This window comes from Carcharodon carcharias, chromosome 2 (genome assembly GCF_017639515.1).
Source record: "Carcharodon carcharias isolate sCarCar2 chromosome 2, sCarCar2.pri, whole genome shotgun sequence".
Classification (NCBI taxonomy): Eukaryota; Metazoa; Chordata; class Chondrichthyes; order Lamniformes; family Lamnidae; genus Carcharodon; species Carcharodon carcharias.
The window spans coordinates 221,478,814-221,500,778 of record NC_054468.1 but is presented as its reverse complement, the minus strand read 5'-3'; the positions used below and the strand labels follow the sequence as shown (position 1 = coordinate 221,500,778).

Genomic DNA, 21,965 nt, shown 5'->3' with positions numbered 1-21,965 from the left:
TTTCGATGCTGGCATCACGTGTCAATGGGTGTGATATGGGAGGGAAAAGCCACATTCGTTCAGGTGCAAGGTGTTTTTTTTAAGGCCGGTCCTGACTGAGCTTTGCTTCATCTCAGTAACTTTCTCACTTTCCAGAACCACATTCGTATGCAAATCACATCCAAATATAGGGCACATCCCTTGCGAGTGTAGGTTACAAACGGCATTTTATATTCTGTCAATTAGAATTGAAAGCAGCCATTAATTATCTAAAGCCCAAACAGTAAAATCCATGTAATCCATTTAACTGAGGCTTAACGCTGCTGAATTCATTAGGAGCACTGTGTAAATACAAATTCCCTCTCCTTCTTTACATAATAGCTGCGATAACAAAGGATTTCAGTGTGCAGCAATGTGCCTTTAGGAGCAGAGAGGGAGGGAGAGAATTTGAGGCTTAAGTAGCAACAACAACCTCAGTGATAAGGACACTTGCCTGCTGATTTGGACTGTATTTATTTGCACCTAGCATTTTCCTGTTTCTGATTGATGCAGCAAACCACATACTGGACAAAACTGATAAGCTTAAAGCGTGCAGTGTGTGCCTTAAAGATCAAGGCTGCGCAGCGCTGTCAATCCACCCCATGTACTGAACATTGCTTGTACACCTAATACCTCACAACGCATTTTTCTCACTGATATGAACATGTCTCAGATTTGGAATATCCAGTTCATGGTTCATGTTAATATTTTAGCGGTGATGTTTAGTTCTGGGAAGAGTGTCATTGTGAAGGCAAAGGAACTAAAATGCTGGGCTTTAGAGATTACAGGAAGACCCAAAAAGAAAATGGCAGTTCAAAGGGTTACCCATGCTTAACAGAGTCAGAATAGAAGAGATGGAGCCATAAAACTGCAGGTAGGCTTCGTTAGCTGGAGAACTGGAAACGTGATGTCTACACTGCTTGCAAAGGAGTGCAGTCCAGAGTGATGTTTTGTTTTGGGAATTAGAGCTAAATTAGTTTAAAAGCATTCAGTGAGCCCTGAAAGCTTAAGCGTTGAAATGTATAGAGATAAAAGCAAAGAACTGCAGATGCTGGAAACCCAAAACAAAAACAGAAACAGAAATACCTGGAAAAACACAGCAGGTCTGGCGGCAGCGGCGGAGAAGAGCACAGTTAACGTTTCGAGTCCTCATGACCCTTCAACAGAACTAAGTAAAAATAGGAAAGGGGTGAAATATAAGCTGGTTTGGGGGGTGGGGGGAGGTTGTTGGGACAAGAAGCCAGTGATAGGTGCAGATAACCAAAAGATGTCACAGACAAAAGGACAAAGAGGTGTTGAAGGTGGTGATATTATCTAAAGGAATGTGCTTATTAAGGGTAGAAAGCAGGACAAGCAAGGTACAGATAGCCCTAGTGGGGGTGGGGTGGGGTGAAGGAATCGAAAAAGGCTAAAATGGATGGATATACATTTAAAAATAATGGAAATAGGTGGGAAACGAAAATTCTACATAAAATATTGGGAAAAAAAGGGGAGATCAGAAAGGGGGTGAGGATGGAGGAGGGAATTCATGATCTAAAGTTGTTGAATTCAATATTCAGTCCGGAAGGCTGTAAAGCGCCTAGTCAGAAGATGAGGTGCTGTTCCTCCAGTTTGCGTTGAGCTTCACTGGAACAATGCAGCAGGCCAAGGACGGACATGTGGGCAAGAGAGCAGGGTGGTGTGTTGAAATGGCAAGTGACAGGGAGGTCTGGGTAATGCTTGCGGACAGACCGAAGGTGTCCTGCAAAGCGGTCACCCAGTCTGCGTTTGGTCTCTCCAATGTAGAGGAAACTACATTGGGAGCAACGAATGCAGTAGACTAAGTTGAGAGAAGTGCAAGTGAAATGCCGCTTCACTTGAAATGAGTGTTTGGGCCCTTGGACGGTGAGGAGAGAGGAAGTGAAGAGGCAGGTGTTGCATCTTCTGCGGTTGCATGGGAAGGTGCCATGGGAGGGGGTTGAGGAGTAGGGGGTGATGGAGGAGTGGACCAGGGTGTCACGGAGGTAACGATCCCTATGGAATGCCACTGGGGCGGGGGGGGGGGGTGTGAAGGGAAGATGTGTTTGGTGGTGGCATCATGCTGGAGTTGGCAGAAATGGCGGAGGATGATCCTTTGAATGCGGAGGCTGGTGGGGTGATAAGTGAGGACAAGGGGGACCCTATCATGTTTCTGGGAGGGAGGAGAAGGCGTGAGGGCGGATGCGTGGGAGGTGGGCTGGACACGGTTAAGGACCCTGTCAACCACCATGGGTGAAAAACCTTGGTTAAGGAAGAAGGAGGACATGTCAGAGGAACTGTTTTTGAAGGTAGCATCATCAGAACAGATACGATGGAGGCGAAGGAACTGAGAGAATGGGATGGAGTCCTTACAGGAAGCAGGGTGTGAGGAGCTGTAGTCGAGGTAGCTGTGGGAGTCGGTAGGCTTGTAATGGATATTGGTGGACAGTCTATCACCAGAAATTGAGACAGAGAGGTCAAGGAAGGGAAGGGAAGTGTCAGAGATGGATTTTTCTTTTCCCACCTATTTCCATTATTTTTAAATGTATTTCCACCCATTGTTTTATCTCTACCTTTTAGCCTTTTTAGTATCCCTTCACCCCACCCCACCCCCACTAGAGCTATCTGTACCTTGTTTGTCCTGCTTTCAACCCTTAATTAGCACATTCCTCAGATAATATCACCACCTTCAACACCTCTTTGTCCTTTTGTCTGTGACATCTGTTGGTTATCTCCACCTATCACTGCTTGCTTGTCCCAATAACCCTCCCCCCCACCCCCTTAAACCAGCTTATAGTTCACCCCTTTCCTATTTTTACTTAGTTCTGTTGAAGGGTCATGAGGACTCGAAACGTCAACTGTGCTCTCTTCTCCGCTGATGCTGCCAGACCTGCTGAGTTTTTCCAGGTATTTGTGTTTCTGTTTTGGCTTTAAAACGTACGCTGGTTTCAATTGATCTGAGTGTTCTGCAGCCGGGCAGGAGCCTCCATACCAAAAAGTCTTGCTGTCAGCTGGCTTCAGGCAGTTAGGGCTCAGGAAAATCCCTGGGAGCCATTTACAGCTTGGTGCAGCTGAGAGACTGGAGTTCGCAGAAACCCAGGGGTAGTGCCAGATAAGTGCAGCTAGTGGTCTGTGAAGTGTGCTGGTAATTAAAGGCAAGAGTGCAGCTTTGTGAATGCAGTCTCAGGAAGAGAGATTGAACTATCGGGAGGTGAGCAGTTCCTGAGGTAGTCCGAGTAGGGGCGGGAATTTGAGGGGATTCAGAGGATCAAAGCTTCTTCGAAAGTGAAGTGTTGAAATCCCTCATGAGAGAGACAGAGTTTTAACAAGATTTTGTAACTCCCAGTGGTCACTAATGTCAGCGTGAGTTGCTGAGAAATCCGTGGGATCTGTCTTGGTCACATCTGCCATTCAATGTGCAGTGTGGTGTGTTCTACTGCAGTTTGCCTGTTAATTCATATTTACCTCATGTTCATTCTGAATGTTAGAGTATAAGATTGATATTTGTAGATTGTTTCACTTTTTTGACTTTGTATAGTAAAGTTTATTCTGTTTATTTGAAACCATGGGATCTTGTAGCTTTATTGTCTTAGTGGGTAACTGGGATTTCAAACTTTGCCTACTTGAAACAAAAAAGTTACTAGTCCCTAACTGGATCGTAACAGGATCAACATCATGAGCCTGCTTTTCACAAATCCCTTCACTGATATTTAGTCTCTCATCGCTAATTGTTACTGGATTAGCTCCAAGTGACTAATTTTAGCGAATAAAAAGGGACTTGCATTTATATAGTGCCTTTCACAACCTCAGGATGTCCCAGAATGTTTTCCAGCCAATCAAGTGCTTTTGAAGTGTAGTCACTGCCGTAGGAAACATGGCAGCCAATTTGCGTGCAGCAAGCTCCCACAAAAAGCAATTTGATAATGTCCAGACAATCAGTTTGTTCATAAGGTTTACTTGAAATACATATTGGCTGGGATAATGGGGGGAACGCTCCTGCTCTTCTTTGAAATAGTGCTATGGGATCTTTTCCACCCAGTTGGGAAAACAAATGGAGCCTCGCTCTAATGTCTCATCCGAAAGTGGCCTTTGGTCGCAGTTACTCGGGCTTTAGTATCTCTCCTTCCTCACAGGGTACATCATTGGCTGCAAGGTATCTTCGGGATGTCTCCATTCTCATTATTTCAGTGGGGGGTTTATTTTGCTAAATTTAAGCAGAGTTCTCATCGCAGTGAAATCAGCGAGAACGCCTTGAATAGAGTACTTGACAATGGGCAAGTCCGTAATAATCCAGGGGCAGTCTGCTTCTGTGATGAGACCTAGGGGACTAGACTGATCGTCGGGGCTCGGAATGCTTTCCCAGTGAACACCTTAATGAGGAGGAAAACTGGAGCTGGAGAAGTAACGGCAAGGTCAGAGGCATTGGTTAAACTCCTCCTTTAAACCTACACACACTAGAGTTAAGCCTTGGTTATGGCCAATCTTGTACCCAACTTCCTGGCCTTAAGTGAGCAAGCAGACGAGTAGGATGCTCTGATTATGTGGATTCACGGGTTGGTTTGAAGAACCAGTAATCACGGAAAGTTTGCTGCATCTTACAGATTACTCTTGCATGGCGCCAACTGTGACCAAAATATGGCAGCTGGATGACCAAATAGCCTGAATAATCCAGGACAGAATGATTAAAAAAAAACTTTCAGGCGGCGAGTGATTAGGATTGGGAATGCACTGGCTGAGAGTGTGGTGGAGGCAGGTTCAATCCAGGCATTCAAGGGGCAGTTGGACTATTATCTGAAAAGGAAGAATGTGCAGGGCTAGGGGGAGAAGGCGGGGAGTGGCGCTTGGTAAATTGCTCTTTACTGAGGGCTGGCACAGGCACAAAGGGCTGAATGGCCTCCTGTGCTGTAACAATTCCGTGAATCTTTGAATTCAACTTTGTGCGGGTGTCTGGTCACGGCCTGTCTCGTTTAAGAGCTTCTGTCCGCTAGAGCATTAACTTGCAGAGTGTGAAGCATCCCAACCCCAGCGATGGGTCTGGTCTTCCAAGTCCCACCACTGACTAGGCTGGTTGGACAATTACACATGGAGGTCCTGCTGCAATGTGATTCCCCCAGCTCAGCGGTCCCAACTCACTATCGTCAGCAAGAATGCAGCAAACATTCTGCAAAGCCATTTACTCAAAATCTCACCCTGAACTCCAGCAAAGGGGAGATGAAACGCAGGCCTGTGTCTGTGCTCATCTGCTTGGCGAGTCCCCAGTCTCGGCTACACTGTCAGAGACAGGCAAATGCCGGGTCTTTGGGGGTGGGGTCAAGTTGCAGGGTAAGTCCTCTCAGGCCTGGATTTTCATTTCCAGGCGGGTGCACAGGGTCAGGAAATTTTCGGCTCACCACATCTGTCTCGGGATAAAGTGCCCCAAATGGTGGGATCTTCGTTCCCCAGTCACAGGAGGTTGCCGAGTGCTGAGGCTGGCGGACTAAAAGGCCCACCTCTGTTCTCTGGGACTTTAGCCCAGCTGTGCTGTTAAATATTAGGTCCTCTAGCCCTCCCTCTCTTCATGCCCCATCCATGCTAACCCATGCCCCTCACTCACTCCCAATAGTCCCTCCATGCCAACCTATGCCACACACTGATCTCCTTGGCCCCTTCTGACCCCTATGCCAACTTAGTGCTAACTCATCACTCCCCACTCATCCCCATGGCACCTATAGTCCCTGTGCAAACACATGCCAATCCACGACCACCCCACTCACCATCTTATGCCCTCCATGTCAACTCACCCGATATCCACCATGGACAGACCTCAGAAGCCATTCTGAGATGGAATAATATAAAGTTCTAACTATTTATTACAGTGCTGGCTAAATAAAAATAACCCTCATTCATGAAAGTCCATTCAGTATATTTAAATCCCTCAAAGTGCTTACTCCCTTATAAAAACAAACATTTGTATTCATAAACGAACATTAAAGACAGCTCATCCTTTAATAACTTTTTGCAGCTGGCAATCAAACTGTGAATTTACAGTCCCCCCACCCCCACACTGTGATACTGATAGGTTATGGAAAGCGCTATAATGATAACATTTAGGGTTTTGTCAATATCTATTGAAACTGGAAGCACAGATTCAATTCCATCTTCAATTCACTGACACAGGCAAGCTGTTTTTTTTTAATTTAAAGGGGTTTTAAATAACTTGACTGCTTGACAGTCCCACAGACCCTATCTACCCTCCACAAGCATTCTCTTCAGATACTGAAGCAGTCCATGTACAAATGCAGAAAGACCTGGACAATATCTAGGTTTGGGCTGACAAGTGGCAAGTAACATTTGTCCCACGCAATGAAATGACCATCTCCAATCAAGAGAGAATCCAACCATCATCCCTTGACATTCAATGGCATTACCATTGTTGAGTCCCTTCCTATCAACATCTTGGGGGTTACCAATAACCAGAAACTGAACTGGGCTAGCCATATAAATACTGTGGCTACAAGATCAGGTCAGAGGTTAGGAATCCTGCAGCAAGCAACTCACCACCTGACTCCCCAAAGCCTCTTCATCATCTACAAGGCACAAGTCAGAAGTGTGATGGAATACTCCCCCATTTGCCTGGATGTGTGAAGCTCCAACAAAACTGAAGAAGCTGGACACCATCCAGGACAAAGCAGCCCACTTGATTAGCACCACATCCACAAACATTCACTCCCTCCATCACCGACACACAGTGGCAGCAGTGTGTACCATCTACAAGATGCACTGCAGGAATTCACCAAGCCTCCTTAGGCAGCACCTTCCAAACCCACAACCACCTAGAAGGGCAAGGGCAGCAGGTAAATGGGAACACCACCACCTGCAAGTTCCCCTCCAAGCCACTTGGAAATGTATTGCCGTTCCTTCACTGTCGCTGGGTCAAAATCCTGGAACTCCCTCCCTAACAGCACTGTGGGTCTACCTACACCACATGGACTGCAGCGGTTTTAGAAGGTGGCTCGCTACCACCTTCTCAAGGACAATTAGGGATGGGTAATAAATGCTGGCCCAGCCAGCGATGCCCACATCCCATTAAAAAAAATTTACATTGACTCAAAAAAATCGTGACTCCCACACTGCGGGTTAAGGCTCTTGCTTTGTGAGGAAGGGTCTGCTTGAACTTGGCACTGAGTTCAAATGGCTCTGCTGGGTTCGGCTTTCCTCACGTGAGAGTCACAACCCACCCCCATTCCCCTGCCGGCCCATACAGAATCTATCGGAAATGGCGACCAGTTCCCGGCGCCATTTTGGATGTGTCATGGAGTCTCCACAACTCTGAAAATCTGGGCCTGAGAGTACATTCCCCACCGCCAATCGACAGCACTCAGAGTAAAGTGTGCAAGGTTTGCGAACAGATCACTTACAGGCCGTCCATCTTGGGGTGCTATGTGGTTTGGGAAATCCAAAATAAATAAAAAAGGCATTGTGAAGCAACAAAAAATAAATAAAAATATCCAAGTTGTAGACTGATCTTTCAATTTGATTCTGCGGCTTGAAGTATTGAATGCCTGGACCTTATTTGCATTTGAGTGTCCATCACTAAGCTGTGGGGGTAATGTAACAAGAGGGAGGGCCATCTCTTCAGAGAGTCTGGGGCCTTCGCACACAGAATATCCAGGGGGTGAAATTGGTCAATAGTCGTGGTCCAACATGGGCTGGTAGCAAATCTTCAGCCTCTTTCACAAGGGCTAAGGTCCTCAGCCGCAAGGTACCGTTGGCTGTCCACTTGCTGCCAGACCATTTTTAGTTCCTGGCAGTGGCCAAATTCACCGCCCTCCCCCACCAAAACCCAGCACCTCCCCTGCCTCCACACAAACCCCATTGCGTGTCAAAGGATGATTATTTCTCTTGGAAAACACAGCACTTGCACAAGCGCTGATCACTTCCCAACCCTGTCACGACAGGATGCACTGTTCAGTCGTCCACATTCACCTTCCGTGCTAAAGTGCCTCCAGTTGCCAACATTCTTTTGTCAATTTGCAAGCCCTCCCAGGAAACTGCTACCCTCGCTCAGTTTTACCACTGACTGATTTGCAAGATGCTGGCCTGGTAAGGCTGCCCCTGGCTCTCAGCCGGAGAGAGAGAGAGAGGGAGAGGAGAGAGCTCCACTCTGGTGGCCCAGCCAGTTCACCTCGGCTGCACTTTGGCACGTCTCCTGCAGCTCATGTTACTCCTTACATAGACATTCTCTCGCCTATGCTGGATGCTTGCCCAACCTGCTTTTTAGTAAGGGCTTTGACAGAGCCAGCTTAGTCCAACAGAGAAGCAAACACACACCTCTGCTTTCCAAAAAAAAAACCCATCACTTTAGACAAATCGTTGAGTGTAAATGTTACACAGTTTTAATACTCACGCTTATAAAAGATTCAACTTTATCTCCTTTAGTAATACCTCCCGTTTCTTGAAGTGACTTCAGTGATTTGTTTTTCTAGATTGGGTTTATGTGTACGTCGATATTAAGCAACAGATTAGAGGACTTCCAGACACCGTACATCAAGGGTTCCAAAAGTGTGGGTCACGACCCCGAATAGTGTCACAGGGTGAGATTTTGAGGCCGTGAGCAATGGCGGCCATGGAGCTTGGACTGAGGTTGGACAGTTGCGAGGCCATTTTAAATGCTCGTGTTTTTTTTTCCCTGTTGATGCGCGAGGCCCTAATCATCTGTTGACTGAGCTCCGATTGCTGGGACAACGACAGCCTGTAAGAAGGTAGATCTAGGGTTTTGTTCAAGGCAAATCCAGCAGTTATAAATAACCCCCTCCACCTGCTGAACAAATGATCGATCCCAGCGCCCCCACCAGAGTAGAGTTAAGGCCACAATCGGATCAGCCACAATATTATTGAATGGCGGAGTAGGCTTAAGGGTCCAAACGGCCAATCCTGCTACTAGTTCTTATTCTTATTATATGTCCTTCTATCACTCCCGTGAATAAGTCCCCTCAGCCATTGAGCAAGGTGTACGTTTTAAGCTTGGAAGGGCCCGTGGACCTATAGTCAAGTTGAGGGTGTTGTATAAACACAGCTTGTTCTAAACACTTGCAGGCGTTGTACTCGGGTGACATATGGAAAACACAACAGCAGCAGTTTCTACATGACCTTGGTACATCTTCATTCATTGAAGGAGGGCCACCTGTGTCCCTGCACCAGTGAGCATAAGATGGAGGTAAAAAGCCCTGCACCCTACACCCACGCAGTGACACGCTGGAGAGAGCTCAGGGGAGAATAACCAGGTTCATGCTAGGCCTGTGGACAGCTAAGCTTTTAGAGAGAAGCTGGGATGGTTGGAGCTAGCTTTTAATCAGAGAAAAGAAAATTGAAGGGTTTGCGAAAATGCTGAGAGCTATAAATAACATAGGTGTAAACAAGCTAATTGGCCAACTTGACAGAACAAGAGTGCACGGGTTTTAAGAGCCTTAAGCAAAAAATAAACACGAGAGAAAACTTGTCTGTGCCCCGCCAAGCGGTGGATAAGTGGAACAGACTCCAAGTAAAAGTGAGGGCAGAGCCAATACCTCCTCCGACAAGGAGGGAGGCTAAAGATTCAGTCAGAAACAGGCTGGAGGTTTCAGAGATAGGTGTGGACTGAAAGAGTTTAGCACTCTATTGGGAGGGGAGGGAGAGTTTATGGAGAGCTGTAGCACAGAGACGGACACTGGGGAGTTTTTAAATCAGCGACTGCTTACGGCCCTCGGTATTAAAGGAAGGAGAGAAACAAGATAGAAAGCAAAGGGCAGGCGTAAGCAGGTGTTGGCTCAACCTAGGCTGTGCTGACCCCAGCGATCGATGCTTCTTTTGTCTTCCATTTAAAGAAATCATTTGGATGTGAGACGCAAGAGGAATTACACCAAAGTATGCTGATGACACCAAAATGGCAAAATATGAGGAAGAATGCTGGAAATTTCCAGACAACATGTTTAGTAAAGTTATATTTTTGCTTAAAAACATTTTTTTTTCACAATCTATCTCAGACAGGCTGCATTGACCATGTTGAATCGACTTCACCCTGATTGTCAGCTGCCTTGAGCAGTGTAGGCTTAAATCTGAAAGCACTTTAAAAAAGAAAGTTTTGACAAAATGCCCTGGACTTCAACATCTCACTTACATTCGTACATGATGCCTACTTCGGGGCAGTGGAACTGATTGGATAGCTCTTTCTGGCACAGCCGTGATGGGCCAAACGGCCTGCTGAATGATTCTAATGACATGGGCAGGTTAAGCAGGGTGGCCAGATAAGCAGAGGATGCAGATCATCCCAACAAGAACTTGCATTTATATAGTGCCTGGAGGGGAGCAAATTGCAGAGAAATGTGAAGGAGTACACTTTTGGGGGGGAGAAAAAATGTTTTAATTTGCAGAACCGCCGGCAGCCAGGGTTGGAGAAATCGGTTTTTTTTTTAAAAAAAAAGAGCAAATTAAACATTAAGAAGTCAAAGTTGAGCAACAGGGCTTTATACAGCATGAGCTGCAGGTTTGCTGAGAGTCCAGCCACTGTACCTGGGATAGAGGCCAACACCAATCTCTTGCATCTCCCCGTCGCTGATGGTGAAACAGTTGCATGTCACCTGTGTGAACAAAAAGGAAAGCCCACGTTACCTCAAGCCTCCAGGAAGAAAGCCAGACTCCTGCTCACACCACAGGAGAAGGCTGCCCGCACTCTGAACCGTGCTAGGAATCCCCTTCCACTGCTGCTCTCATTTCACACATCCCTAATTCACTCTCAGCATGAATATTTAACGGACGGCTACCACCATGCTCTGGATTTGGGCTAGAATAGCTTGAGCAATTGCTCCCCACTGAGGGACAGACTCGCTGTGCACACTGGGTGACAAGAAAAGCCTGTGTGATGGTGAATAAAGTCTTGTTTATTTTAGTGCCCAGCACAAGAGGAGCCAGCAAATGCTGCCAAGCTATTTAATCAGTATTCTCTAAGCGATGCAAAAGGAAGCTGGTGGTTTGACCAGCCTCTGACTGATGTGGTGGAGGGACTGGGCTGGGAGCAGATTGACTGGTGGAAGGACAGGGCTGATGAGCCAGAATGAGGTTGGTTTGCGGTTTACTGGAGATACAGTACCGTGTATATGTGAGCGGGTCACGCCTAGTGCGGTGGGGATGGGGCTACATCTTGGCTGGGTGCAGCTGCTTTATTGCAAAGACTGAGATACAACCAGGCAGGATAGCTATGGTGCAGCCGCTCACAGACATGGCAGTGAAGGGAGATCGTGGGATGCTGCACCGTCTGTGGAGGTCAGGACTGGGCAATAAGTTGCATTCACAATTTCTAACAGCGCAGTCTTCCATATTATTGATGCCACATTGGCACAGTGTCAATAATGGACGCATTCTTTAAAAATTCAAATCGGTATGAATTTTAAAATTACATGTTTTCGTTTAGTGGAAATAGAACAGTGAATGTGGCTTGGACTTGTCCTTACCTGACCTTCGGGGAGCAGTAGATCAGAGAGCCAGGCGGAACCCTGGAAGTGGTGCAGTGGGGGAGGGGTGGCTGGAGAGCAGGTTGAAGGCCTGGGGTCGGAGGTCGGAGGCCTTGGGTACAGGGCAATTGGGTGGGACGGGGATTGGAGACCGCGTGGGGAAGGCTGTGGGGGCAGGGGAGAGGGAGGTGCTGGACTGGGGCGGGGGTTCCTCAGTCTGGGACACTCAACTCAGGAGATCAGGGCAAAGGCGCTCACCTACTGGATCCATCAAGTCATCACCCAGATGGAGCTGTTGAGTTTGCAAAGACTCTGGAATACTAACCAACAGTGTTTAAGTGATGAAAAGCTGAACAGAAATGAAGCTCACAGCTTCAGTAACATAGTTAAAGTGCCATCTCTCCTTGACATTCAATGGCATTACCATTGTTGAATCCTCCACTAACAACATCTTGGGCAGGTCACCATTGACCAGAAACTGAACTGGACCAGCCATATAAATACTGTGGCAACAAGGTCAGATCAGGGGCTGGGAATTCTGCAGTGAGTAACTCACTTCCTTACTGACCAAAAGCCTGTCCACCACCTACAAGGCACAAGTCAGGAGTATGATGAAATAATCTCCACTCGCCTGGCTCAACACTCAAGAAGCTTGACACCGTCCAGGACAAAGCAGTTCGCTTGATTGGCACCACATTCACAAACATTCACCCCCTCCGTTACCGATGCAGAGTGGCAGCTGTGTGTACCATCTACAAGATGCTCTGCAGCAACTAAGCAAGGCTTCTTCGACAGCACCTTCCAAACCTGTGGCCGCTACCACCTAGAAGGACAAGGACAGCAGACACATGGGAACACCACCACCTGCAAGTTCCTCTCCAAGCCTCACATCATCCTGACTTTGAAATATATCATCGTTCCTTCACTGTCGCTGGGTCAAAATCACAGAACCAACTTCCAAACACCTGTGGGAGTACCTACAACACTTGGACTGCAGCGGTTGAAGAAGGAAGCTTACCACCAGCTTCTAGAGGGCAATTAAGGATGGGCAATAAAAATGCTAGTTTGGCCAGTGACGCCCATGTCCCATCAAAAGAATAGGAAAAAAGCCTCCTTGCAGCAGGTTGGTTGCCCGCTCATCTTTCCACTCAGTTAAAGCTGGAAGTGGGTGAGTTGGGGGTGGGTTTGGTTTGGGAGTCTGATTTTAAACCTTTAACCTCTCACCCCCCCAAAATACACTCATTTTTTTTAAGGTAAAATTCCTCCCTGTATTCTACACAATGCTACCCTGTCATCCATAAACAGTCGGGAGTAAGAAACATCAGCAAACCCACTGGCAATGGAACATCAAACTCATATAAAGCAAATATCAACCTCAGATAAATGACTCATTGACACAAGATAGAAATCGCTTTACTTCCAATTGTGACAAAACTCACTGAATAACCAGTCTGAGTTACTTGCTCAAACAGGAACCCACAGTGTAACTGGCATGTTCTTTGGTGGCCTCCAATGGGTTCTGTTCAACACTAATGAGCTGACAAAGTGGATAGTTCTCTGATCGACAGCAGGGATGTCTAAGCTCTAGCCTGTGGGTCATGTACAAACCCTTTCCAAAACCCAAGGCAGTTCAGCTCTGGCACCATAGGTAACTAGCTCACGTTTGTTAGTATACCGTATTAGCAGAAGCCCACAAAATATGTGTGATGAAATTAGTATGTTTACCGCAACAGTACTTCTTTAAATCTGCATCCCAAGCCGTCCTTCTCATTCCATACCCAGCTCATTCTCTTCATCCCCCTCATATCATCCCCATCCTAGCCACAATCCCACCCTCTTCTTCCCATGCTCCATCTCATCCTCCATTCTAAACCCCACGTTAACCCCCCTACCCTCCAAATGCCATGCCCGCACAGCTTCCACCTCTCTCGTCACCCCGCCTCTCCCTGGCCCGCCTTGCAGGGTGCTTTACGTTCTGTATAACTCTACAGCTGTGTACCTGGGGGATGGCAGTGGGATAATTAGATATTTTTAAGGTTTCTCGTAACACTCAGGTACCGGGTGTACCTGGGCACTGCCTACCAACAGGTGCGCCCCTTAAACTGGCCAATCAAAACGGTCCAGACAGACAAAAGGTGCAAACTAATCTATAGATGGGCTGGTCCATCATCTCTAAATTTCATGGACCCTGGAAGTTTGGAAGGAAACGGATTTGACCCTCCTGTCTAATGAGTGGATACACCAGAACACTACCATTTGTTCGCATCAGCATATTGAATATACAGATATTAATGGCAACTGCGTTTAAATTTCATGGCCAGGATATTTTGGGGAGCGGGGGTTTTCCCATGCTGCCAGCTGAAGAGTTGGCAGGGAACACATCCCCCTCCGACTCTGCCTGCCCTGCAGCCATTCCACGCTTCTGCCCCTCACTCGGGAGGAAGTCCCACCTTAGAGGGCTGCCGGCCAATCCGACAGAGCCGCAGCAGATGGAAGAGAAACTTCATGAAGACGACGGAACCTGAATCCCAGGAGTGGATGGAAAGATTAGTTTTTGGGGTCCCCAGGGAGGGTAGGGAAGGCCTGGGGGATGGGTAGTAGGGGGTTTGGGGTGCTGTGGGAGATTCGGCGGAGGAGGGGAGGTCCCGTGGCCACAGGACCTTAACATGGGGGGGGAGAAGGTGCCTGAAGTTACAAGGGGGCTTCTGATGGAGGCACTCACCTCATTCCCCCCCACCCCCGCCAGAGGTCGAAATCCAATCATTTTTGGGCTTCCTCCATACATGGGAAATCCTCCCGCCAGCCTAAAAATTGAGGCTGGGTGGGAAATGGCCCTTAAGTGGCCAAGATAGGGCCTCAATGGGGGTGAGGGCGGGTGACCTGTCCAAGGCCTTGAAATCACTGAAAGGCCGGAGCGGGTGGGAACTCAGCAGGAGGCCCATTCATCCTATTTCTTGCTTCCCCCTCCTAAACATCCCGCCGGTGGGGGAGCTTGAAGATCAGGCCCATGTGTGGCCGCGCAGTTAGCATTCTTCCTCTCCACCCATGAGCGTTTAAGCTGCAAACGAAGGCAGCCTCGCAGCAGACGCATTTCGACAGTGACCAATCGTCTCGCTGCCAAAACCGAACAAAATTAACGCGTGCAAAATGGGGACGTGTTCACCTGTAAAAGCTGACCAGCCTTTGCAGAGATCACACCAATGAATCAGTGAAATGAAATAATTTAGACATAGAATGATGCAGCATTGCAGGAGGCCATTCAGCCCATCATGCCTGTGCCAGCTCTTTGAAAGAGCTATCCGATTTTCCCACTCCTTCTGCTGTTTCCCCATACTTGCAATGTCTTCAGCTTCAATATTGGACCAATTCTCTTTTTGAAAGTTACTATTGTATCTGCTTTTACCACCCTTTCAAGCAGTGCATTCTAGATTCTAGCATCGTTTGTCTCTCCTCAAAGTTTATTTCCTAAATGCATGCTTATTAACTAAGGTAACAATCGCTCCCTCCACCACAGACACACAGCGGCAGCAGTGTGTACCATCTACAAGATGCACTGCAGCAACTCACCAAGGCTCCTTAGACAGCACCTTCCAAACGCACGACCTCTACCGCCTAGAAGGACAAGGGCAGCAGATGCATGGAAACACCATTGCCTAGAAGTTCTCCTCCAAGTTACTGACTTGGAACTACAGGAACATAGTGGCAGGAGTAGGCCATTCGGCCCTTCGAGCCTGCTCCACCATACAACTAGATCATAGCTGATCATCTACCTCAACATCATTTTTCCACATTATCCCCATATCCTAGAAATCTATCAATCTCTGTCTTCAACATATCCAAGCCCTCTGGAGTAGAGAATTCCAAAGGTTCACCATCCTCTGAGTGAAGAAATTCCTCCTCATCTCAGTCATAAATGGCCTACCCTTTATTCTGAGACTGTGCCCTCTGGTTCAACTCCCAGCTTGGGGAAACATCCTTCGAGCATCTACCCTGTCATGCCCTGTAAGAATTTTGTAAGTTTCAATGAGATTACCTCTCATTCTTCTAAATTCTGCCTAGTCTCCTCAATATTTCCTCATAGGACAGTCCAGTCATTCCACAATTTAGCCTGGTAAACTTCTGTTGCATCCCTCCATGGCAAGTACATCCTTCCTTAGGTAAGGAGGCCAAAACTGTACACCATACTCCAGGTGTGGTGTAACCAAGGCTCTGTACAACTGAAGCAAGACATCTTCACTCCTGTTCTCAAAGTCCCTTGCAATAAAGGCCAACATACCACTTATTATCCTAATTGCTTGCTGTACCTGCATGCTACCTTTCAGAGACTTATGAACAAGGACACCCAGGCCCCTTTGGACATTAACACTTCACATCTGCTCCTCCTACCAAAGTGGATGACCACACACTTATCCACATTATATTTCATCTGCCATGCTCTTGCCCACTCACTTAGCCTGTCCAAGTCCCCTTGAAGCCTCTTTGCATCCTCCTCACAACACACATTCCCACCTAGTTTTGTGTCATCTGTAAACTTGGAAATATTACATTTGATATAGATTGTGAACAGCCTGGGCCCAAGCACTGATTCTTGCGGTACTCCACTAGTCACATCCTGCCAACCTGAGAATGACCCATTTACTCCTACTCTCTGTTTTCTATCCATTAACCAATCCTCAATCCAAGCCAGTACATTACCCCCCTATCCCATGCGCTCTAATCTTGCTTACTGACCTCCTGTGTGGGACCTTCTAAAAATCCAAATCCACCACATCCACCGGCTCCCCCTTATCTATTTTGCTCGTTACACCCTCAAAAAACTCCAACAGGTTTGCCAGGCATCATTTCCCTTTCATAAACCTATGTTGACTCTGCCCAATGTTGCCATTTTCTAAGTGTCCAGCTATCAGAACCTCTATGATAGATTCTAGTATTTTCCTTACAATTGATGCCAGGCTAACAGGTCTGTAGGTCCCCATTTTCTCTCTCCCTCCTTTCTGAAATAGTGGGGTTAGTGCAACTTTCCAATCTGCAGTCACCATTGCAGACTCTCTGGAATGTTCAAAGATAACCACCAATGCTTCCACTACCTCTATAGCCACCTCCTTCAACACTCTAGATCATTGGGTCCCAAGTATTCATCAACTTTCAGTCCCATTAATTTCTCCAATACCACTTTTTTTACGAATACTAATTTCTTTAAGTTCCTCATTCCCGCTTGTCTCTTGGTTCTCTGTTATTTCTGGGAGCTTTTTTGTTTCTTTCTCAGTGAAAACAGACACAAAGTAATTATTTAGCTTCTCTGCCACTTCCCTATTCTCCATTATAAATTCTCCTGTCCCTGCCTGTAACAGACCCACCTTCACGGTTCCTGGATCCAAAATCCTGGAACTCCCTCCCTAACAGCGCTGTGGGTGTACCTGCACCACACGGACTGCATGGGTTCAAGAAGGCGGCTCACCACCACCTTCTCAAGGGCAACTAGGGATGGGCAACAAATGCTGGTCTAGCCAGAGAGATCACATCCCACAAATGAATAAATATATTTTTTTAACTGCACAGGGACCACAGTGCATCGTGGATACTGCAAATCACGGCGTATACGCTTACCTGGCATATAAGACAACCGCATTTTTGAGGCCCCAAAAATCATGGGCAGAATATTATGCCCCGTGTGAGGGCGTGTGCCCGACACGCCTGAGTGTAAAATGATGTGTGATGACGCCGGAGTCCGCTACGCACCCGCCGATAATTGAAAGGCCTATTGAGGCCACTCACAATCTAATTCAATTCAAATCTATGCTGCCCGTCCAAGCTTTGGGCTGGCGGGAAGGCGAAAAGGGCAAGCGGCCTTCACACTTTTTTTTAGGAAACCTCATCCACGGGCGGGATGAGTTTTCCCAAAGCAAATAAACACTAAATAAAAACTTTATTTTGGAATTACAAACAGGGTCCCATCTCATGTGACAGAGCCCCCATGAGGGGACATGTTTTATTACATTTTTTTACCGTCTTTATTAATTTTTTTGTTAAAAAAAAAGTGCCTCAGGGAGGTTGAAGAGCTCTGTCTCGCGCGGCACGGCTTTAACCTCCTCCTCCTATCCCGCACCGGCAGCGCTTGGTGCTGCCGCTCGCGATCCACGCAGGGCGGGCCTTAACTGGCCCGTACGGGTGAAATCGCGGTGAGGAGCCGATTGCGGGCGGCTTCCCACTCCCCCCCGCCAAGCGCTCCCACCAAGGGCAAAATCCTGCCCCACGTTTTTGCCTATAACTTGGCATATAAAGTTGACCCCCCCCCCCCCAACCGCCGCTCCCCGCCCCCCTTTTCAGCCACGACCTCCTTTGTTTCCACTTGTAGTCAGCCTCAAATTTCCACCATGTAAATGAACGTTTTACTTGCCGGTGCCATATAACCGAACGCAAAAAGGGATCAAGCAGGTGATGCAGCCTGTGTCGGGAAGGTGCGCCCGAGTTTTAGACACGGCCACTCTTCTCGTCGGATGCCAATTCAAGATGGCTGCCGCCTACACCAACGTCGGTGATTCGCTTTCCTACTCAGCCTATATAAGTTGACTCCCATCTTTGGAGGAATTTTTTTAAGGTTTCAAGGGTGGACTTATACACCAACGACTATGGTGCCTATAATCACTGGAAATTTAGCTTTTGGGCCTAGGAAATTTTTTTTTTTAAACCTCACTCTTAACACAAGACTCAGCCACCCAGATAAAGGGTTCCACAGTTGGCCCACAGCAAGTGAGTTAGAAGCATAATTAATTACTGTTAATGTTACCAAATTCTTAGTAGGATTATTATTAGTTACGCTGCAACACAGTTTTTTAAAAAAAAAAAATTACCCCTTTTGTTTAGAGAACAGAAGAACTAAAACAAAGTCCTAGTTTATCCCATTAGGTGAGTGGTGATCCAAATCAAACAAAACCTCCCTTCCAAACAGCTTTTTGTCAACCGATTCCAGGGCCACCCACACGCTCACCATTTCTGTGGTCTCATCCAGCGGTTGGGAGAATGTAAACAGAATAATAGTGTGTGAACTGCTTCAACTGCACATGGAACAAAGTATAGTGTAACTTTGCCGGAAGTGATACTTACTTGTAATCATACATCAGGATACAAAACCAGCTGTCATAATAACAACATTAATCACAAGTCTGAATCCAACCCATCTGCGTTTTAACACATCTTCCTGTCACAAGCCATTGTTTAAGATGGCTAAATATGGCATGTTACTTCGTAATCGTTAGCGGGTCCTGTTCAACTGTGTGACAAAGCGGGGCTCACTTCAATGCAATTGATGTTTCCTTGAGCTAAATTAATAGCGGGGAGGTGGGGTGGGGTGAAGTGGGGGGGGCGGGGGCTACATTTCACTCAGTCTTTACTTTAAGGCTGCCCTGCTCATTAGGGTAATTTGATAAAGCAACAAAATGGGCTGCCATTTCGCCAAGAGGTCTCGTTCAACGGGCATGTAAAGTTCTTCCATTGGGTCAAACCGTGTGAGGCCAAAGCAAAAACAAAAACAAAAATACCTGGAAAAACTCAGCAGGTCCGGCAGCGTCGGTGGAGAAGAGCAAAGGTGACGTTTCGAGTCCTCATGTGAGGCCGACCAGTGTGCCTGAAGATCTCTAATGAGCCTCAGGGCCCATGTGCGACACCCCCCATGCCTCTAAGCCGGGTCACAACCTGCCCCAGGCTGTGTCTCCAGCCCATGCAAACCGCACATCAGAATCGCACCGCGGCAGGGACACGGGTGACGTAAGCAAAGTTCACATAGGCCAGGGTTTTAGTTTGGTCAGGGCGGGCTCGGTGGGAATGCTTGGGGAGCTGACAGACGCCCAGTGCTCGCCTCGGCACTGCGAGCGAGCCAACTGAGGCCTGCCCAGCGTGGATTGCCAGCTCGTGGGTGAGGTGTCTTAAAAAACGCAAAGGCCGCTTGGCCATTTCGCCTGCCCGTCAACCGCTAGGTTGGACATTGGATGGGCAGCATGAAGCTAAGGGTAATTACCCAGTTATGGAGCCTTGATAGGCCTTTCAATTATCGCGAGACAATACGATAACATTGGGGACGCACGTTTGATGTCATTTTAGGTTCCGGTGTGTCAGGCCCAACTGTGAAATTCTGCTGATAGTTTTCAAATAAATTATAAATGATTTGAAATTCAGTCAAAATCAGTAGCATGGACCATTTTGATTAACCTTGTGACATTAAGGTGCCCTAGCAAAACTGGAGTCAGTGGGAATCGGGGGAACCTCTCCACATGATTGGAGTCATACCGAGCACAAAGGAAGATGGTTGTGGCTGTTGGAGATCAGTCATCTCAGCTCCCGGCCAACGCTGCAGGAGTTCCTCAGGTTAGTGTCCTCGGCCCAACCATCTTCAGCTGCTCCATCATAAGGTCAGAAGTGGGGGTGTTCACTGATGATTGCACAATGTTCAACACCATTCATGACTCCTCATACTGAAGCAGTCCCTGTACATTTGCAGCAAAACCTGGACAATATCCAGCCTTGGGCTGATAAGTGGCAAGTAACATTCATGGCACTTATATGGCAGGCAATGGCTATCTCCAAGAAGATAGAATCTAACTATCTCCCCTTAACATTCAATGACATTACCATAGCTGAATCCTCCATTATCCACATCCTGGAGGTTACCATTGACCAGAAACTCAATTGGACCGGCCTTATAAATGATTGTGGCTACAAGAACAGGTCAGTTGCTGGGAATGCTGTGGTGAGTAACTCGCCTCCTGACTCCCCAAAGCCTGTCCAACATCTACAAGGCACAAGTCAGGAGTGTGATGGAACACTCCCCACTTACCTGGATGAGTGCAGCTCCCACAACACTCAAGAAGCTTGACACCATCCAGGGCAAAGCAGTCCACTTGATTGGCACCACATCCACAAACATTCACCCCCCTCTACCACAGAAGCACAGTAGCAGCAGGGTGTACAATCTACAGGAGGCGCTGCAGGAACTTACCAAGGCTCCTTCGACAGCACCGTCCAAACCTCTGACCGCTACCAAGAAGGACAAGGGTAGCAGATAGATGGGAACACCACCACCTGGAGGTTCCCTTCCAAGTCACTCATCATCCTGACTTGGAAATATATCGCTGTTCCTTCACTGTCTCTGGGCCAAAATCCTGGAACTCCCTTCCTAACAGCACTGTGGGTGTTCCTACAATAGATGGACTGCAGAGGTTCAAGAAACCTGCTCACCACCATCTTTTCAAAGGCAATTAGGGATGGGTGACAAATGCTGGCCCAGCCAGCGATGCTCACATCCTGTGAATGAATAAAAAAAAAGGTGCAAATTTTCTTAAATTCACTGGAACAGAGGAAACTCTCCCTTTATCAGCCCCAATGTATGGGTTTCCTGCACCTGGAAGCAATACTAAATGAAACTTATTGAATTCATTAAGATCAAAGCCGCAAAGACCCAACTTGCGTGGTGTTTACAGCACATTCACTCCACCTGGTCCAAGCCAGTATTTATGTTCCAAATCAGCCTGCTCCCATCCCTCCTCATCTAACCCAATCGGCACATCTTAATGTGAATACGAATTTGGAGTCAGAGTAGGCCATTCGGCCCCTCAAGCCTGCTCCACCATTTGATAAAATCATGGCTCTTCTGATTGTAGCCTTGATTCCCATTATCATCTCCACCCCTATACGCTTTGACTCCCTTGTCAATCCAGAATCTACCAGACTCAGCCTTGAATATATTCAATAGCCAGCCTCCACTGCTCGCTAGGGAAGAGAATTCCACATGCTAACAACCCTCCGAGAAAGTAAAGTTTTTCTCCTCACCTCCATCTTAAACGGGAGAGCCTTTATTTTCCAACTGTGTCCTCCAGTTCTAGATTCACCCACACGGGGAAACATCCTTTCAGATTCCACCCTGTCAAGTCCCCTCAGGGTCTCATATGTTTCAATAAGATCACCTCTCATTCTTCCAAACTCCAACAGATACGGGTCCAATCTGTCCAACCTTTGCCCGTAAGGTAGCCCTTTCATCACCGGAATCAGTCAAGTGAACCTCCTCTGAACTGCTTCAATTATATCCTTTCTTAGTAAAAAGACCAAAACTACGTACACAGCACCCTAGGTACGGCCTCACCAATACCCTGTACAACTGTAACAAAACATCCCTACTTTTATATTTCATTTCTTTTGCATTAAACGACAATATTCTATTTGCCTTCCTAATCGCTTGCTGTCTTCTATTCCCATCTCCCTCTTGTGCTTATCAAGCTTTCTCTTAACTCTAACTGTGCTATTCGACTCACCTACTCCTCGTGGTAGCAAGTTCCACATCAAACCACTCTGAGTGAAAAAGATTCTCTTGAGTTTCTTGTTGGGTTTATGAACAACTATGTGTTTCTCCTTCTCTGCCGGCTTTAGCAAGTCCACTTTGACGTTTTGCTCGGAGAGTTAGCCACAATATTAGAGCAACCGGTCACCATTATTTTC

At 47.2% G+C, this 21,965-nt stretch overlaps 1 protein-coding gene across 5 annotated transcripts in view; it reads right to left on the bottom strand.

Annotated features, from left to right (window-relative positions):
• smyd3 (SET and MYND domain containing 3) overlaps nucleotides 1-21,965 on the bottom strand; it is a 921,006-nt gene that overhangs the window by 134,435 nt on the left and 764,606 nt on the right. For all 5 annotated transcript variants that reach the window (XM_041182999.1, XM_041183000.1, XM_041183002.1 and 2 more), the window contains one exon: nucleotides 10,543-10,610. In XM_041182999.1, the coding sequence (XP_041038933.1) occupies nucleotides 10,543-10,610 (68 nt within the window). The remainder of the gene's footprint in view (nucleotides 1-10,542; nucleotides 10,611-21,965) is intronic.